This window comes from Ursus arctos, unplaced genomic scaffold, assembly GCF_023065955.2.
Source record: "Ursus arctos isolate Adak ecotype North America unplaced genomic scaffold, UrsArc2.0 scaffold_2, whole genome shotgun sequence".
Classification (NCBI taxonomy): Eukaryota; Metazoa; Chordata; class Mammalia; order Carnivora; family Ursidae; genus Ursus; species Ursus arctos.
Genome location: NW_026622874.1, coordinates 95,173,456 through 95,193,005, shown reverse-complemented (window position 1 = coordinate 95,193,005; position 19,550 = coordinate 95,173,456). Strand labels below are relative to the sequence as shown.

Below are 19,550 nucleotides of genomic sequence, written 5' to 3'. Positions count from 1 at the left end.
CAGTATCCATCCTTTGGTGTCTGCCTAACATCACCGAGCCTAATACCCTCCAGGTTGGTCCATGTTGTGGCAGGTGGCGGGATTTCCTTCCCTTAAAAAGGCTGAAGTGAAGAGACCTTGGCTAGTTTGTCCATTGCTCCACGGAGGAACACTTGGATCGCTTCCACCAGTGTTTTCCACTGTGAGCACTAGTTTCCTCAGCCGTATCCTGGTGCCCCACCATCCTGGCCAACCCCCTCCTCCCAACACAGGTTTGTACACCTTGCCAACTACAGAAGGGATTGACATTTTTTAAACTTCTCAACTTTCTTTTTTTTTTAAGATTTTATTTAGAGAGAGAGAGGGCGGGGGGGGGGGTGCGGCAGAGGGAAAGAGAGAGAATCTTAAGCAGGCTCCATGCTGAACATGGAGACAGATGTGGGCCTCAATCTCACGACCTTGAGATCGTGACCTGAGCCAAAATCAAGAGTGGGACAGTTAACCGACTGAGCTGCCCAGGTGCCCTGGCAAGATTTTTTTTTTTTAAGATTTTATTTATTTATTTGACAGAGAGAGACAACCAGTGAGAGAGGGAACACAGGCAGGGGGAGTGGGAGAGGAAGAAGCAGGCTCCCAGCGGAGAAGCCTGATGTGGGGCTGGATCCCAGAACGCTGGGATCACGCTCTGAGCCGAAGGCAGACGCTTAACGACTGCGCCACCCAGGCGCCCCTCCGGCAAGATTTTTAATTGGAGAACTGTGAGGGACTTGGAGGAAGGAGGAGATGGGAGCACTCACAGCATTGAGCACTGATAAGGAGGTCTGCTTGGAGAGGACTGGGCAGACAAGGCCTTCTCCATGAGCCCATCTGAGCGCCGGGCACAGTGTGTGCTCATTGAGGGGAACGGCAGGATAACACAGCCCCTGCCCTCATGGGGAAAGACACTGAGCAAATGAATAAACAAGAGAATTTCAGGTTGTGAGAAGAGCCTCTGCAGGAAGTAACCAGGGTGGTTGAGTTGTGGTAAAGAGATCCTGCAGGGCAGGGTGTGGGGAGATGCCGTAGATTAGACAGGCTGCCTAGGGGGTGGTATCTGAACAGCCTGGAGAAAGAGGGAAAGCTAGCCTCATAGATGGGAAGAGGACCCGTCCAGCCATAAGGAGCATGAGACAGAAAGAATTAGAAACATTTGAGGAATGGAGCGCCTGGGTGGCTCAGCTCATGATCCCAGGGTCCTGGGATCGAGCCCTGGCTCCCTGCTCTGCTCCTCCCTCCCCGTCTGCCCCTCCCCCGGCTTGTGCTCTCTCCTCTCTCACTCGCTCTCAAATAAATAAAATCTTAAAAAAAAAAATGTTTGAGGAACAAAAAGGGAGCAGCGTGGTTGGGGCGTAATGAGCAGTGGGGGAGAGCAAGAATGGATGCTTGACTGCATGGGAGCGGGGCGGCCGGCCCTGAGCAGGGGTGTGACCTCATACGAGGTACACAGATCACTCTGACTGCTGGGTGCAGAGCAGCTTGGGGAGGACCAGTCCATTTGGGATATTTCAGTGGCCCAGTGGGGACATCCTAGTGGTTTGGGCTTGAGTGGAGGCAGAAGAGTGGAGAGAAGCAGAGGGGTCGGGGTGGGAAGGACAGTATGACTGATGGCTGGATGGCAACACGGGGAGGCAAAGGCTCATTAAGAAGGACCTGGAGGGGGACTGGGAGAGAAATACATGGATGGGCATGCTGGAGGGGGACTAGGTGTCGGGGTGGAAAGTGAGGCAGGCAGGTGGACGGCACTGGCTGGTCATGGGGCTGAGGGTGGCACAGTGTGGGGAGTTGAACCGGGTTGCAATCCTGGCCTCACCTGCCCTTGCCTGGGCTACCTTGGGCAACTTGACTCAGAAAATAAGGGGTCAGATTCCATGTCTTCCAGGGCCGAAGCGGGGGTCGGAAGCAAATCCCCTGAGTGTAGGCCTGGCGGAGGCTCTGCTGCTGCCACTAATCTGACAGCAGTGCCGACCGTTCCACTCTTATTTCTGATCAAGAGAAGATTCCAGGGGCGCCTGGGTGGCTGTCGGTGAAGCGTCTGCATTCGGCTCCGGTCATGGTCTCAGGGTCCTGGGATCCAGCCCCGTGTCGGACTCCCTGCAGCAGAGCTGCCTCTCCCTTTCTCCCTCTCTCTGCCTCTCCCCCTCGTGCTCGTGCTCTCTCTCACTCCCTCTCGCTCTCTCTCTCAAATAAATAAAATCTTTAAAAAGGCGGGGGGGAGATTTAAAAAGACTCATGGGACACCAGCTGCCAAAGACCATAGCCAGGACCACAGTGGTCTCCATGCTGAAGGCACCCTGTGTGGAAGGCCGCGTTTCCTCTTCCGTGCCTCAATTGTCCTTTCCCCAGGCTCTCGTAACCTCACCTTGGTTCTGAGCTCTGCTGTCCTCGCCTAGGCTCGATGTCCTGGCCATGAACTATGAATGAATGGAAGCGGTGCCCACCTTTCCCGGGACGTGCCGCAGCACCCTCCTGTGTTTCCGTCTGTCCTTCGCCGTCGCCGGCCTCAGCCCTCCCCAGACGGGGCTGACTGCCCAGACGGTCCCTTTCTGCGGCAGGCACTTGGGAAGAAGGTTCTCTCAGCCCTGTGTTGGCTGAGCTGGGCTTGTGGAGGCCATGGCAGGGACGCAGGCTGGCTGGGAGAAGGATGAGGCCCCTGAGACCAAGTTGTAGGTGTTAAAAGGCTCTGGTCTGTTTGCCTCAGCTTTCCCAACCTGATGAGGGGAAGCACACTGTAAGGTGTCCCCAGCCCTCCGAGTGGGCAGTCATCCCCCTGGCCATTGTGGTTGCCACCTGAGCCTTTGCTCGGCCACCTGCACCCTGCGTACTGTACATTTACTTTCTCTGCCTCTGTTCCATCTCACTTTCTCCTTTCCCCTTCTGCCCCACCCGGTCTCACATTTCCCTCCACATGGCCCTGACCCCCCACACATCTTCTCCACCCGGCCCTGCCATGGAACCTTTGCGAGCCAGCCTAAGCGTGGAGCCCCTGCTGGGCGCTGTGTGCGTAACGGGCAGTGCCCAGCAGAAGCAAGGCCCCACAGTTTTCCATCGGCTACAGCCTGGCCGAGGCTGCCCTGAAGGAGTAGAGGATGGGGCAGGGGGGAGGAGGAGGAGGGGCTGGGAGAAAGTCACCCTTCCCGCGGTGCCTGCTGATAATTGGCTCTCCGGAACCAGCTTGGGACACAAGGGCCAGCTGGGCCAGGAAGCCGTGTACAATGGCGCTCTTTCAGGGGGCACTCTGCGTGGTCGTAGGTCCTGTGTGACTCCAGGGAAATCTGGAGCACAGCCTGTTCTCAGAGGATGTTCTCTCACCTAGACCGGAGGTGAGAAATTGAGCCCCGACTTCCCACCCGCGGCCCTGGGAGGGTCCCCGCAGGCATTGCCTGGGTCAGAACCTGATGATTTCCTTCAGGGAGAGTCTCTGGATGGGAGGGAATGGGAGCAGATTTTCTCAAGACACCATGAATCATCACATACCTGGTGCTTTTATTGGAGGGGGGGGCACTGGGAAGCAATCAGTCCTTACGAATCTAGTGATTTATTAAGACTCTGCACCTGCCTTAGCAGCTGTGGGCCCACAAGGGCAGAAGGCAGGTCCTGGCCCTTGGGATTAAATTAATCTCGCTGAGGCAGTAAGACAATATACCACATGTTAAACACTAAGAGAAATTGGAATTCAAAAAGTAGGAGGGTCGCCTAGGGTGGCTCAGTTGGTTGAGCGTCTGACTCTTGGTTTCAGCTCAGATCATGATCTTGGCGTCGTGGGATCGAGCCCTGTGTCTAACTCCCCGCTCAGTGTGGCGTCTGCTTAAGAGTCTTTCCTTCTGCGCCTCCCCCCCCACTTACTCACTCGCTTGTGTTCTGTCTCATAAATAAATACCTCTAAAAAAGAAAGTGGGAACGTAGAAATTATTAGCCAGAGTGGCCTGGCCTGTCTACGGGATTGGGTAAAGTTTGGTCTGCCCTGGGAAGACGGTGGGATTTGGAATGTGGAAGGAAGTGAAGTGTGTGTGACGTGGGATGCCATCCTGGGCGTCAAGTTTTACAGAAGTACTGGAAACTTGTCATAGCCGGAAACTTCTGCCCTGGAAATGTCCCCGAGTCTGACGTTCCACGGGCCCTGGAGGACCCACAGCCTGCCTTTACAAGCCCGAATGCTGAGGCTCAGGAACCCGCGGCCTGCCTATGGCCGTGGGCTGGGCCCTCCTCTGGGGCACTTGTACGTGGGGAAGCGTTGGTCGGGGAACCTGGGGCATGTCCGCTGCGGTAAAGTGGGAGCTCCTACGACCTGCAAGAGGAGGGTCTGAGGCCATCCTCACAAGGGCCGGCAGGGCATGCGGGTATCTTATAGCTGTTGGTTTGGGCAGAAACTTCATTCCACAGCCCAGTGCCAGGCTAGGCCCTTTGTTGGTGTCGTGGACTCGTCCTGGGGGCTGTGACTGTGCCACGCTTTCCTTAGGGCACTGAAGAGGTAACTCCTCACACCCAGGAGGATGGAAGGGCTTTTGAATCAGGTCCCTCCCCTGCTCAAGAGCTTTCTCTGGATCCCTAGTATCCATCAGGCCGTAATTTCTTGCCCTGATATTCAAAGCCCTCCATCATCTGCAGGGCCTTTACAGAGTCTAAAAAAGGGGAAGGAACCTAAAAATCATCAAATCCAGCCTGAGCCTCTCGGTCCTTTCCACAGTAACCCTGAGGAGAGGTTACCATGCCTCTGCCTATATACTTCTAATGGGGAATTCTCTCTTTCATGAGATGGCTTTAAGTCCAAAAATGGCCACCCTATACTTCTACCCATTGGTCTAGTTATTGGAGTTATTCTTCCTTCCACATGACCACCCTTCAGAATGTTGATATTCCTCTAAATTTTCTTCAGTTCCTGGGTTCCTTCCAATCCAGGCCACTCTCTTCTAGAAGTGGTCTAGTTTGTCAGCTTTTCACATAATGTGTAAAGCCTCAAACTGAACAGTGTTTTACGTGTGAATTGATCCTGCATAGAGTTGGAACCATCCCCTCCCTCATTCTGAACACTATACTCCTTTTAATACATCCAGGTCTCAGATTTGCATTGTGATCAACCACATCATAGTGTTGCTTATCATAAGTTAGTAGCCAAATTAAAACACCTAACTCCTTTCACAAGTGCTGATTTGAGTCCTGTCTCCCCTATGCCAGAGAGTTAGATCTAAATATAGGAAATCTCCTTTATACCTACTGGGTTGCATCTTGGGAAGTTTAACCCATTTTTCCAGTCCGTGTAAATCATTTCAATTCTGATTCTGTGTCCCTGGCATGGAGGGCCATGTCTAGTGTGGGGATTGCAACTCAGAGCCTGAGCCGGGTCATGGAGTCTGAGTCTCAGCTCATCACTCGCTGGTGGAGGGGCCTTGGGCAAGTTTCTTAGCCTTTATAAGCTGTGGTTTCTTCATCTGTGAAATGGAGGTGATTAATACTAATACTCCCCTACTTGGAGGATGTAGAGTTAGAAGACTTTAGTGAGATCCTTCGTATGAAATGCTTATTATTAGCACAGTGCCTGCTAGCAAGCACCCCTTAGCTGCCATTCTCTTGGTGATCATAACCACTGCTCCTTCACATCCGCATTCTTTTTAAAATGGCTGTTTCTTGCCCAGAACCCTCCTGGCCTCCTCCTCATCTTATAGGGTCCCCTCAGCCTGAGACACGCTGCCTCTGCTCTCACCTGTCTACACTCAAAACCTCTGCATCTTCGATGCTCTCCCCCGCTGTGTCCCCTGTACCTGAGAGCTCCTGTTGGCCAGTCTCATTGAAATTCACTTCAGGGGGCGCCTGGGGGGCTCAGTCGGTTATGCATCCAACTCTTGATTTGGGCTCAGGTCATGATCTCAGGGTCGTGGGGTAGAACCCTACTTCGGGCTTCCACACTCAGCGTGGAGTCTGTGTTCCTCCTTCTGCTCCTCCCCCCCAAAAATAAATAAAAATCTTAAAAAGAAAAAGAAATTCACTCTAGGGCCCACCTTCTATTGGGCTCTTTGCATTTTAATTTCTGTCATTTTGGCTGAGGCTTTACTCCTTCATTTCTCTCATCACTACCTTCTTCCTGCAGCCTCTGTCGTCTTCTGCTCTGGCCTTCACAGCCCTGCTGGCCCCTCTCACCCGCTCAGAGCTCAGAAGCTCACTGGCCTTCCGCACCCAGCACCACCCCCCTCTCTGGCTCCATTGCCGTCCCTCCCTTGCGTCCATGCTACCCTCTAGCCATGTAGCCTGCCTGCTCCAGGCGTTTCCTCCTTGTGCCTCCTTGTGCCCGGTGGCCTGTCCTCTGTGACCCTGACCTAGACTGCCAGCCCCTCCACAGCCCAGCGCTGACACGGAGGTTCAGGGCCGGGCTCGAGGATCCAGCCGACCAAGGTTGGAACCCAATAGTATGACCTCGGGACAGTTGCTTGGCCTTATTGTGAAAAAATCACAGATGCCCCTGAGTTTGAATGAGGCATATGTGAGAGACGTAGGTGAATTGCAGGGATAATTACAGCACCTGGGACAGGTCACGGCCTTCCTCCTCTAAGAGGTCTTCCCAGAGCAGTATCGAAGTTTCCAGGGGCTTCCCCCTCCTATCAACATCTGGAGCACAGAACGTTTTCAGGTTTCAGCCAACACACAATCACATACAGGACCTATAGCTCAAGGCTCATGGGATATTATTTTGTGTTGTCGAAGGGAATTTTAAGGTGTTGGGTTTTCTTATTTTTGCGAGCAAGACTCATAATGACCACAAGCTTGGGCAAGGGGTCGTCAGTCAGTGTAAAGAAATATTTGTGGAATAAATCTAAACCCGGGCCATCATGAGCGCCCCCCTCGAGGCCCTGGCTGGTGTCTGGCATGTCTGGCTAACACGGGTTCTCCTCTTCCTAGCAGCCCATACATACTGACTGCCTCTACCCAGCCCCAGACCTTGACCGCATTCAGTTCGGCACCTTACCACATCTGGGTCTGTTGTCATTTTACATTTTTATGCCCCTTATAATTCCATACGGAGCACAGGTGGCCTCTTAGGGCCCAGTAAATGTGGTGGCTTTGGCCAGAGGTCTGTCTGCAGCCAGGATCCCATCACTGTCCTGGAGCCAGGAGAGAAACACAGTTTAAACCGCCGTAACCCATCTGAGGGAGTTAGGGGAAAAAAAGAGTGGCCTGGGATGGGCCTGTAAGCAGACGCTGGGAAAGGAGGTCCAAGCAAGGACTAGTTGAGAGGAAGCTGGTGCTGGGACACCCATACCGCTGTGCTGGGAAATTTGAGGGGAGTAAGCTTTTTACTTCTTTCTTGCAGAATCTCGAATATGAGATTCCTCCTTGACTGGCCTTACCTCTGATAGGAAAGGATCCTGTGTTCTCCTCTGGAGGCCGCCATGACCAATCAGCACAAATGGAGTAGCTTAAAAGAACAGAAATTTGTTCTACCCCTTCTAGAGGCTAGAAGTCCAACATCAAGGTGTCGGCAGGGCTGTCCTCCCTCTGAAGGCTCTAGGGAAGAATCCTTCTTTGCCTCTTCCTAAGCTTTTTTTTTTTTTTAAACATTTTATTTATTTATTTGACAGAGATAGAGACAGCCAGAGAGAGAGGGAACACAAGCAGGGGGAGTGGGAGAGGAAGAAGCAGGCTCATAGTGGAGGAGCCTGATGTGGGGCTCGATCCCATAACGCCGGGATCACGCCCTGAGCCGAAGGCAGACGCTTAACCGCTATGCCACCCAGGCGCCCCTCTTCCTAAGCTTTTGATGGTCAGTGGCCACCCTTGGCGTTCCTTGGTTTATAGGTGATTCACTCTATCTCTGCCTCTGTCTTCACATGTCTGTCTTCTCCCCGTGTGCCTATGTGTCCCTGTGTCTTCACGTGGCCTTCCTCTAGGGACAGCGGTCATACTGGATTTAAGACCCACCCTAATCCGTTATGACCGCATCTTAACTAATTACATCTGCAGAGACCCTATTTCCGAATAAGATGACACTGGCAGAGGTACTGGGGGTTTGGACACAGACACGTCTTTTTTGGGGAGACACAATTCAACCCTCAACGGAGCTTAGTGCTGTTGAAGAGTTGAGTCTGTAGGGAGAAAAAAATTACATGGAAAAGGGGACTTCAAGAATACAGCCCAAAGTTACATAAACCAGATGTGGAAGAACATGTCCTAGTAAAGCCTAAAAATAACTTGTTTTGTACAATATGTACGTATACATGTACATAGGTATGTATTTTTTCCAGATAAAGACTCAAATGTAAAAGAACTAACAAGGAAACACTTAGAAGACAATGTAGGAGTCTACCAGCGTAATCCAGGGGCGGGAAAAGGCAGGTGAGCGTACTTCACTACATAAGGCAGTCGACAACCGTGAGAGCATGTAAGGAAATGCTCAGAACTCACTAGCAATCTGGGAATAAAGTCACGGTGAAACATCACCATACCCGTAAGACCAGCAAAAATGGTGGTGGCTGGGATGCTTTGGTACATTGTCAGTGGAAACGTGAACCGTTAGGGCCTTTTCAGAAAGCAAGATGGCGACCTTTTTGGTGGGATCCTGATTAGAACAAGGGCAAGAAAGTTTTTCTGTTTGACACAAGAGGGAAATGTGTTCATTAACTAACCATTTGAGGATATTAGGGAAGTATCCTTAAAATTTTAGGTGTGATAATGGTATTATGGTTAATTTGTAAAGAGTCCTTTTTTTTTTTTGCCTCAAGAGGTTCATCCTGAACTTTTTACTAGTAAAATGATATAGTGCCTGGGATTTTACTTCAGATAATCCAGGGAGCAAAGAGGTCAAGTGGCTGATGGTAGAAAGCAAGGGTCAGCACGCTTACAGGCATGGGCCAAATCCAGACTGCTGCCTGGTTTTGTAAATAAAGTTTTATTGGAACACAGACATGCTCACGCTCATTCTGTTACACATTTGTTTAGTATGTGTGAGGCTTCTTTTGTCCTCCAGTTTCTGCAGAATGGAGGACTTGCAGTGGAGAACCATGTAGCCTGCAAAACCTAAAATATCTACCTACTGGCCCTTCACAGAAAATGTTTGTGAACCCTTATCCATAGGGAAGCCAGTTTGGCTGCATGTTCATAAAGTTGACGCTGGGGGCTGTGTGAGCACTGATTAGATGAGTCTTCTTGTGTGTCTGTGTTTGGATCTCTCCATAATGAGAAGTTTAAAACACACACACACACACACACACACACACACACACACACATGCGCGCGCACAGTGCTTTGACCCAGTGTATCTCACTCCTAGGAATCTACCTGTTGGAAATGAAGGCATCGATTAGTAAGGATACATGTATAAGCATGTTGACTAAAACGGTTTACAGTGGTTAAAAAAAAAAAACAAAATGCAAAACTGATTGCCTACCAGTATGGGAATGCTTGTATAAATCACACCGACCTGCACCATGGGATAGTATGCTGTCTCTTTGAAGAATGGGCTAGAATTTTGCCATCCCACTTGGAGAATTTTTCATGAGGTATTTTCAAGTGAGAAAGGCAGGATGTAGAAAAGTGTGTACTTCTGGGGCGCCTGGGTGGCACAACGGTTAAGCGTCTGCCTTCGGCTCAGGGCGTGATCCCGGCGTTATGGGATCGAGCCCCACATCAGGCTCTTCCGCTATGAGCCTGCTTCTTCCTCTCCCACTCCCCCTGCTTGTGTTCCCTCTCTCACTGGCTGTCTCTATCTCTATCGAATAAATAAATAAATAAAATAAAATAAAATAAAATAAAATAAAATAAAATAAAAAAAAGAAAAGTGTGTACTTGGCCATCCCATTTCTATAGACCTCTTCGGTAGGTAGAGGTGTGTGTGTGTGTGAGAGAGAGAGAGAGAGAGAGATGCATAACTCATTAACGACGCTCAGGGTGGCTTACCATCTATGGGAGAGGAGCACAGCAAAACAGGAAAAGGAAAATACCTATATTTAAACAGCCTGAGTAATACGATCGCATTTATGTGTTTGTGTTAAGTTGTATTCCTATGTACACATGATTTGCTACATTCCAAAGACAGTTATGATTTTTAGCACAACTGGAAAGGAGTAAGTATTTTTAATGCACTATAAGTAAGGGAATAAAAGAGAATTTGGTTAGGGTCGGAGGATACCCAGGAGTGGGGAAAACGAGGGACGAGAGTGACCCCCGCAGACCTGGGCCGGCTAGGAAAGTCTCCATGGAAGGTTCTAGCAGTGAGAGAGAGGGGCGGCTGGATGGCCTTTGGGCCACAGCCGCTCCCTGATCTCAGTGCCTCTTCCTCCTGCTCCCGGAGAAATAATGTTTCCCTGGGGGATGAAAAGCATCCCTTTGTGCAGGCTTTAATTGCCATGTTGTTGTGCCAAGTGAATGAGTGGCAGGCAGGCATAGCAGCTGGGCACAGCCAATGCCAGGCAGCAAAGCCCGCTGCCTTAGGACAGCCTGGGCCAGCTGGCCTGGGAGTGCTGCCCACCTCTGTCCCCCATTGGGGGCCCTGTACAGGGACCTTGGGGCAGAGGGGTCCACGGGGAGCTGGGGAGGAGTCATTGCAGGGAGAGAGAGGGGTGGGGTGCCTGGGAGGGTCTCAGACACTCTAGAAGCTTATTCATCTCAGCCTCCTTTCCCCTCCCCCTCCCTCTTGTTTTTCAGACTGTCAGCATCAATAAGGCCATTAATACGCAGGAAGTGGCTGTAAAGGAAAAACACGCCAGAAATATCCTTTTGGATGTTGCTTGGAAGACCAACCCTGAGGCGGGTCAAATTGTGGGGACTGAGGTCAGGGCGAGGTGTCCTTGCTCAGCTGCAGGAAGGGGAACCCCCACATTGCCCAGGCCTCCTGCAGGGTTCGAGCAGCCTCAGTGGGCAGCAGCTGGCCTCTGAGACCACAGCTCATCGGGGTGAAGGGACCAACACCACCTCCCAGCTTATTCTTTACAGCTTACCAAGGACCCCGCCCCTCTTAGGACTTCCCTTTGAGAGATTTCCTGGGGGCACAGGAGGGATTGTCATAGCACTCCAGACCCTGCACTTGCCCCGTAGGGGCCATACAGACCACCCCCTTGGGAACATGATCATCTCCCCTTCTCTGAGCTCGAAAGCCAAACAAAGGGCTCGGCTGCCTTATGCTGGCACAGGAGCTCAGCCATGGACATAAGATCCACCTGCGTGAGCTGGTTCACCCACCGTCAGCAGGGGAGAAGACAGGAACCTCAAGGCAGCTTAGGGAACTGGTGGCCTGAACGTTTTCACCAACCACCCCTGCCCCCGCCCCCACGCCACATTAGGCCCTGGGCAGCCACCCTTGTGGGGCGTGGCTTTGGAAGGTAGCGCTGGCTGTTGGATCCGTTGGGATCTGCCCTTGATGTGTAGTGTCCGAGAGCTGGAGGGCTGGTCCCCAGAGTTCCAAAGGCGAGGCTGCCAGTGGGGCGAAGCCATTATCTGTGTGTGTGCTGGGCAGAAGCAGGGCAAGCGGAGGCTGGGCTTCTGTCTGCGACGAGCAGCTGCTGCGTGCCTGGGCTCGTCGTGGTGGTGGTAACACAGCCAGGTCAGAACAGCTCATGTGGAAGCCATCCCACCTCAGCCCCTGGAGGAGACCCTCCCCGCCAGCGGGTTGCCTAGCCTATGGCAGGCCATTGGGAAGTGTTGCTAACAGCCCGTACTGCTCTTCACTGGTGGGAAAGCAGCTTGTCTTTGGTGGGAAGATACTTTGGTTGGACTCTAGGGCTTTGTTGCAGGATGGGGGCTCTAGGACGTCTCCCAGGTACCCCAAAGACCTGGCCCAACAGTGAGCCTAGCTAGACCTTGCCCTTTTATCCCCAGAAAGGCACAGTCCCCTTGCTTTACCGAGTCGAAAGCCCAGTTAACTTTCTCGGGGGGAATGACCTGGTCCTGACCCCCATCTGCTAAGAGTACTGATCCGTCTGATTGAGACATGAAATAAGAGAGATGGTTGTCAGAGGCCAGTGTGCTCGGGGCAGGGACCTGGCAGGGCCACATCACACCCTTCCGGGGAGGCTACCTGCGGTGATGGAAGGGACACCACAAGGAGATTCTGGAATCCCACCTCCGCAGCAGTCTGGTTTGTTCTGAAGTCTTGAGTGGGTCCAGCGGGGCCTCGGTGAGCCTTCGTCCCCTCGTCTGCCAAATGAAAGTCTTGGCCAAAGAAGATTTCAAAGGTCTAACGTTCCAGCTCTCACCTTCTGCGAGTTTCTCTGCTTCACCATTTCTAAGAGGTGGATAAATGTTTAAAGGCTCAACTCCAAAGAGTGGGGTTTTAAAGCCTAAAGATATCACAAAACATTTATTCTTTATTGATTTTTTTGGAGACTGTCAGTCCCCGTCAATCCCAGCTGAGTAAGCATTTGGAAGTCTGACATCAGAAGTGCTATTCAGACAACCATTTATCCTGGGTGTCTAACTGCCCCCCCCCCTCCCGCACCTCCACCATGTATCTACTCCCAGACGGTTAGGGATTGAGTCTTATTTTTTTGTTTTTTTATATCCCAGAGTGCCTGTTATAGTTCCTGATGTGGAATGGGTGCGTTAAAATGCTTATGAAATCAAAGGACAGAAAGGTCTCCTCGCCTCTTTCAAAGTCAGGGTGCCTGGCTAGCTCCTCACCTGCTCTGGCTTCTAGTAGAGTAACCACAGTTGGCCACGAGAAGTCAGCCCACAAGAGGGGTGGGAGCTGTCCATCTCTCCTCTTGTCTTCCACCTAGCCCGAGAGGGCTGTGCTTTAGGGGAAACTGTGTAGTTATTTCAGAAATCCCTCTAAGACCAAAAGCTGACGTCAGTTTCCAGACCCAGAAGTCTGCGTTCAAGCTCGCCCCCCTCAAAATGCAAATTTCACCATGGGGAAGGAACTCGATGATACCTTGCAGCTCAGAAGTGAAACAACATGGGTTCGGGATGAGTCATAGAGTTTCTGACCCGAGGCAAGTCTTTCTGTCCTGCGTGGCACCCACTTCTTACCTGAGTCTTGACAAAGAAGCCTGTAGTTCTGGGGAAAGACCTACCCTTGGAGTTGATGGTGCCCAGTTACTGGGTGTGCGGGGCCCATGTAAGTGAGCAGTTACAAAGGAAATGCGGACGTCCTCTACGCAGCACAGAGGAGTGGGGTTCTAACTTAAAATCACGCGAGACCAGGTGGACATTTATTACACGCAGATCACAGCGGGGAGTCCGTGGGTGTGTTTGGAATTGGATCTTGGGTGGATGTGACCCCAGGATTCCACATACAGCAAGTTCAAGGTGTAGGGAGATGCAGGCACTGCTGAACGAGACCAAGAAAGTTGATGGAAGGGGTGGGGTATAAGAGTCATTTCAAGTTTTAGGAAAATGTTTCCAGTTACGGAATGACTGAGTCAGGCGGATGCAAGGTACAGCCTTGGGAATAGTCAGTGGTATTGTAATGGTGTCATCCGGTGACAGACCATAGCTGTATGAAGCTGTCTGATCGCTGTCGGATACCTGACATGAATGTACTCTGGGTGCCGACTGTACTTCAATAAAAAAAATAAATCACAGAAAAGAGCAAAGTGCCCACATGGAGAGGAGTCAGGTGCTGCTTGAAGAGGAGCTGAGGAGGCCCTGACGAAGAGCTGAAGTGTGCCCTCGCTTCTGAAGACTGGATAGGAGAGAACTTTGAGACGCTGTAATGTGTTGCTAAAATGTGAGCTGTCATTATTCCCCGAAAGGCCCCATCTCACCCTCCGCCAAACCCAGGGGAAGGGCAGAGTCTGCCTCCCACAGCAAAGCCCTGATTCCAACCAAGGTGTCTTCCCGCTAAAGGCAAACCAGACCGCCGCTGACCCAGAGCACACTTGTACAGATTGGAAAAGGCCCATCTATGCCTTTGTTTTCCATGACCCTCCCTCACCGTGCATACTGGGCACCCACCATGAGAAAGGGGCACAGACCTTTTGGTCTGTTGTCAACCGGCTGCCCCTCTCTAGCAACGCTGTCCTCTGCTGGAAGTTCTGCCATGTGTTTCACAAACTCCTCCGAGATGGACATCCAAACGTGAGTTCCTGGGGCTGCAGGGGATGGCCAGGGAGCCAGGGACCCATGTGGGGAAGGTGGGATCGCCTGGGGCAAAGGGAGTGCTGTCCACTCCTGCACAGAGGGGGGCAGCTGCCCCCTTCTCCTGGCCTTTTGGTTACTGGTTAGGGGTGGGTTTATCTGTTTGGTCAGCCTCTCTGCCCACCCCAGCCCCACCTTACACCATCCTCTGTCTCCTTGCCTTCTCTTCTCTGATCACCTGTTCTCTTCCCTTTCCAGGTCCTGAAGGACTCCCTGAGATACAAAAATGAATTGAGTGACATGAGCAGAATGTGGGTGAGTTTGGAGATGAACCTGGGGCCACTTGCACCTGCTCTCCTTCCCAGGAGGCCACAGAATAAGGACTGTGGAACAGAATGAATTCATCTCTTTCAGCTTGCTTAGGACTTCTCTCATGAGCATCGTGGAGGGGTCAATAATGGCCCCAACTAGTACCATGATATCCACAGTCCTACCTGGGGGCCCTGAAGTTATAGGGAAGTTCTAGGCCCTGGGAGTTTCTCCTGCCAGTGGAACCTCATATCGTAATGCTCTCCAGGCATTGGGATCCCTCAGCAGTGACTCTGCCACAATTCCTGTATCTTTCCTTCTGCTGGTCCAATGCGGGTCACAGTACATTGAGAGCTAGCATTCCCAATTCCTAACGCCAATGCCTTTTCTTTTCCTTCTTTCCTGAGAATCTAGGGATTTTCAGTGCCTTTGGATGGGGGAGGAGGTAGGTGGTGGTATCAGAATCAATTGGAAAAGGTTTTTATACACATGCCAGGATGCCTCTAGAGTCTTTTGTCCGAGGAGTATGTGTATTGACAGTGCATAACCTGCATTTTGAAGACTCTTCCTGGGTTGATTCTGATATGTCTCTTTGCCTCCATTGGTTGAGAGCTCCGGCCCTTTGCTTCAGATTCTTACCTGTATCTGTCTGCACTCACAGCATGTTAGCAATTATGTCCTCCAGTCCACCCATTGCTGATGAGAATACAAGCCCAGAGAAGGAAGCAGCTTTTCCTACATCACAGGCTAGTTGGTCTGAGCAAAGCTAAGAGTTGTCCCCCAACCCCCCAGGTGCATGTTGGGGAGTTTTTGATTATATCTCTAAACATAGAAAGCTTGGGTCTTCTTTTTTGTTAGAATTTGCCTGGTGTATCTTTTTCTACCCTTTTACTTTTGACTTTTCTGTATTCTATATCTTAGAAAAGTCCCTTATGAATAGCATTTAGTTGTATTTTATTGTTGCTTTTCTTTACAATGACAGTCTTTGTCTTTTAGTTGTACATTTACCCCACTTATATTTATTGTAATACAAGATATTTTTAGATTTATATCTTCCATTTTAGTTTGTGCTGTTTTCCCCTTCTGTCCTGTTTCTGTTTCTCTTCATTTCTTGTCTTCTTTCGATTGATTGGGTATTTTTTTCTCATTCCATTCTCCCCTTAATACTAGTTAGGAGATTCTTTTTTCTTTTTTTTTTTTTTTAAGATTTTATTTATTTATTTGACAAAGAGAGAGACAGCCAGTGAGAGAGGGAACACAAGCAGGGGGAGTGGGAGAGGAAGAAGCAGGCTCCCAGTGGAAGAGCCCGATGTGGGGCTCGATCCCAGAACTTTGGGATCACGCCCTGAGCCAAAGGCAGATGCTTAACGACTGAGCCACTCAGGTGCCCCTAGTTAGGAGATTCTTTTTTTTTTTAACTCTGCTTTTATTTTTTACTCTTTGGTATGTTATCCAATAATTACAAAATGCATGTTTAGTTTATCAAGAGGTAAAATTCATATCTTTAGCTGTTCCTTCTATAATACAAAGACCTTAGAATATTTTCACTCCATGCCCTCCCCCTAAACTTGTATGTTATTGTTGTCATGTATTTTAATTTTGGTTTTGTTTTTCTTTTTAGACTCTATAAGATATTTTATTTTAATTGTTTTATTCTGTGCTCTTTCTTTCTTTTCATCTGCATTCTAACATCTGTGATCACTTTTTTCCTGCCTGAATTACTTCCTTTAGGGTGACTCTCATGGTGGCAAATAACCTATTTTACTTGTTTGGGAATGTCTTTATTTCACCCACCTCTGTGGAAGGTACTCTCCCTGGGTTTAGGATTCTGGGGTCACAGTTATTTTCTCAGCACATAGATGATATTATTCAAGATATCCTTCTACTGACTTCTGGGTTCCATCATTTCCATGAAGTCGGCTGTCAGACTCATTGTCCCTTCTTTGAAGCAAATCTGGTTTTCCTCTGGCCATTTTAAAGATCTTACTAAGAGTAGGCACAAATTTATTTGGGATTCCTTAGGCTTCTTAAATTTGTGGGTTAATATCTTTTATCAGGTATGAAAAATTCTCTTTGTCTCTTCAACTATCGCCTTTGCTTCATTCTATATTTACCCTTGAGACTTCAGTTATGTCAGTCTTTCCCACTCTATACACCAGTGCCTTTTTTTTTTTTTAAGATTTAATTTATTTATTTGACAGAGAAACAGAGAGAGAGAGAGAGAGCACAAGCAGGGGGAGAGGCAGAGGGACAAGGAGAAGCAGGTTCCCTGCTGAACAGGGAGCCTGACACGGGGCTTGATCCCAGGACCCTGGGATCATAACCTGAGCCGAAGGCAGATGCTTAACCAACTGAACCACCCAGGCCCCAGGCACGCCACCCCCCCCCGGGTTTTTTTTTTTTTTAAGTAAGCTCTATTCCCAACATGGGGCTTGAACTCACAATCCTAAGATCAAGAGTCTCATGGTCCACCAACAGAGCCAGTCAGGTGCCCCCCTTACCCCAATTTTTTAAACCCCTGTTTCATTGTTTTCTACTGGTTTGCCTCTTTACTACATTCTGGATAATTTCAGTAAATCTAAATTTCAGTTCATTTGTTCCTTCTTCAGCTGGGTGTAATCTATTGTTAAACCTCTCCGTAAGATTTATAATTTTAGTCTAGCTTTTATTTCTTGGAGTTCTTTTTTGTTGCCCCGAAATCTGCTTGTCATTTTTTATGATTTCTTGTGTCCTGCTTGTACTTTGAAACAGCCTCTTATTTACTTAGACAAATTAGGCAGTGTTCTCCTATTTCATTTCTTATACTTCCATTATCTAAAGCCCTTTGAGATCTGTTCCTGCCATCCATTGTTTTTGATGAATGTTGTTCATACTATGGAGTTTCTTTTTGTGCTTAGTTATTTTTTGCTGTGTGTTGCTCATTTTCCTAGGAATCTTATTTGTGGGAACTCTTTCAAGTCAGTTTCCTCCAGAGAGAATGGGCATTTGCTTCCATTGAGATCACTCTAAATTAAATTCTTAACTTAAGGTTTTGTGAATTCCAGGCACATCCCCTTGAGTTCTGGCTCCTGGGTCCAGTTCCCAGGAGTTGTTTTTCCCTCCCTCTGATCACAACAGTGGTTTGAGGTCCTCAGGGAGGACTCCTTTGGTGCAGGAGTGCTGGGATCTGTGTTATTTCCAGTTCACCCTTAGTTCCCCTACACCAGGGAAGCAGTCTTTGCCTCTTGCACCAGACTCTTCAACATGGGCAGGCCAGAGCCCTGACTCCTATTCACTACCTGGCTCCTGAGGCCCAGAAAACCAAAGTTCGGTCTACCTGGTATGGCAAAACCCCCGTCCCCACCAACTCCATCACCCCAGCATTCCACTTATTCTCCTAGTACCTGTATGGACTCAGTCTGTGGCCTGAGGATTCCTTTCCCTCTCATTAGTTCATTAATGCCTTCAAAAAGAAGTTTTAAATGTTTTACCCAATATTTTAGTAGTTTGCAGTGGGAAGGTCAACCCAGATACCTAGCCTGACTTGCTATCCAAACCAGAATTCCTTTAGGCCTTGCTTCCTATGTAGTTGTCTCTTCCATTTGGCCGAGAGTTTCTGGATATTAGAAACCTTTTTACTTTTTTTTTTTAAATTAAGACCTTATTATTTTTTAAAAATTTATTTATTTATTTGAGAGTGAGAAAGAGAGTGCACCCCAGTGTGGGGAGGGGCAGAGAGAGAAGGAGAGAAAGAATCCCCAGCAGGCTCCACCCCCAGTACAAGCCCGACCTGGGGCTCGATCCCACAACCCTGAGATCATGACCTGAGCTAAAATCAAGAGTCAGCCACGAAACTGAGCCACCCAGGTACCCCCTTATTATTATTATTTTTTTTTTTTTGAGTAAGTTTTAGGTTCACAGCAAAATTGAGCAGGAACTATGGAGATTTCCCATAGACCCCCTGTCCCCAAACACGTGTAGTATCCCCCTTTATGAACATCCCCTGCCAGCATAGTACATTTGTTACAAGTGATGCACCTTCACTGAGAACGTCATAATCACCTGAAGTCCATAGTTGGCATTATGGTTCGCTGGTGTTGTGGCATCGTGTATTCTGTGGCTTTGGACAAACGTATCAGGACATGTACCCGTCACTGTGGTATCACACAGAACAGTTTCACTGACTTCAAAAATCCTCCGTGCTCCAATTATTCATCCCTCCCCACCTCCACCAGCCCTTGGCAACCACTGGTCTAATTTTACTGTCTGTACAGTTTTGCCTTTTCCAGAATGTCATGGAATTGGAATCCTGCAGTATGTAGCCTTTTCAGATTGGCTGCTTTCCCTTAATAACATGCAGTTAAAGTTCCTCTGTGTCTTTTCAGAGCTTGACAGTTCATTTCACTTTTAGTGCTCAGTACTACCCCATTGAAGGAGTATACCAGTTTATTTATCCATTCCCCAGCCACGGAGTGTCTTGGTTGCGTCCACGTTTTGGCAGTTATAAATAAGGCTGCCATAAACACCCATGAGCAGGTTTTGTTTGGACATAAGTTTTCAACTCCTTTGGGTAAAAACCAAGGAGCGCCATTGCTGAATTGTGTGGTTAAGGGTAAGTTTAATTTTATAAGAAACTGCCAAACCGTCTTCAAAAGTGGCTGCACCATCCTGCATTCCCACCTAGCAACGAGGGAGGGCTCCTGTTGCCCACATCCCCCCTGGAATTTGGTGTTACCAGTATTCTGGATTTTGGCCGTTCTGATAAGTGTGTACTGGTAGCTCAGTGTTGTTTTAATTTGTGTCTCCAGGTGACGTACGATGTGGGGCATCTCTTCGTACATTCATTTACTATCTTCTTTGTGTATCTTCTTTGGGGAGGTGTCTGTTTAGGTCTTTGGCCCATTTTTTTAATCCGGTTGTTTGTGTTCTTACTGTTGAGTTTTAAGCTTACTTTGTATGTTTCGGGTAACAGTCCTTTATCAGATGTATCCCAGTCTGTGGGTTCTCATTCTCTCAACAGTGACTTTTCTAGATGTTTTTTTTTTAATTTTAATGAAGTCCAGTTTGATGATCAATTATTTCTTTCATGGATCCTGACTCTGGTGTTCTATCTAAAAAGTCATTGCCATACCCAAGGTCATCTGTTACCTCCTGTGACTTTTATAGTTTTACGCTTTACGTTGAAGTCTAAGATCAATTCATCTTTTGCTTTTTTGATCCTGGTGCATTTTCATGTGGAATAT

The 19,550-nt window shown here is 49.1% G+C and overlaps 1 protein-coding gene across 2 annotated transcripts in view; it reads left to right on the top strand.

Moving 5' to 3' along the window:
• HIP1 (huntingtin interacting protein 1) overlaps positions 1 to 19,550 on the top strand; it is a 147,041-nt gene that overhangs the window by 87,688 nt on the left and 39,803 nt on the right. For both annotated transcript variants that reach the window (XM_026516024.4, XM_026516025.4), the window contains exons 2-4: positions 10,648 to 10,711; positions 13,877 to 14,019; positions 14,278 to 14,334. In XM_026516024.4, the coding sequence (XP_026371809.2) occupies positions 10,648 to 10,711; positions 13,877 to 14,019; positions 14,278 to 14,334 (264 nt within the window). The remainder of the gene's footprint in view (positions 1 to 10,647; positions 10,712 to 13,876; positions 14,020 to 14,277; positions 14,335 to 19,550) is intronic.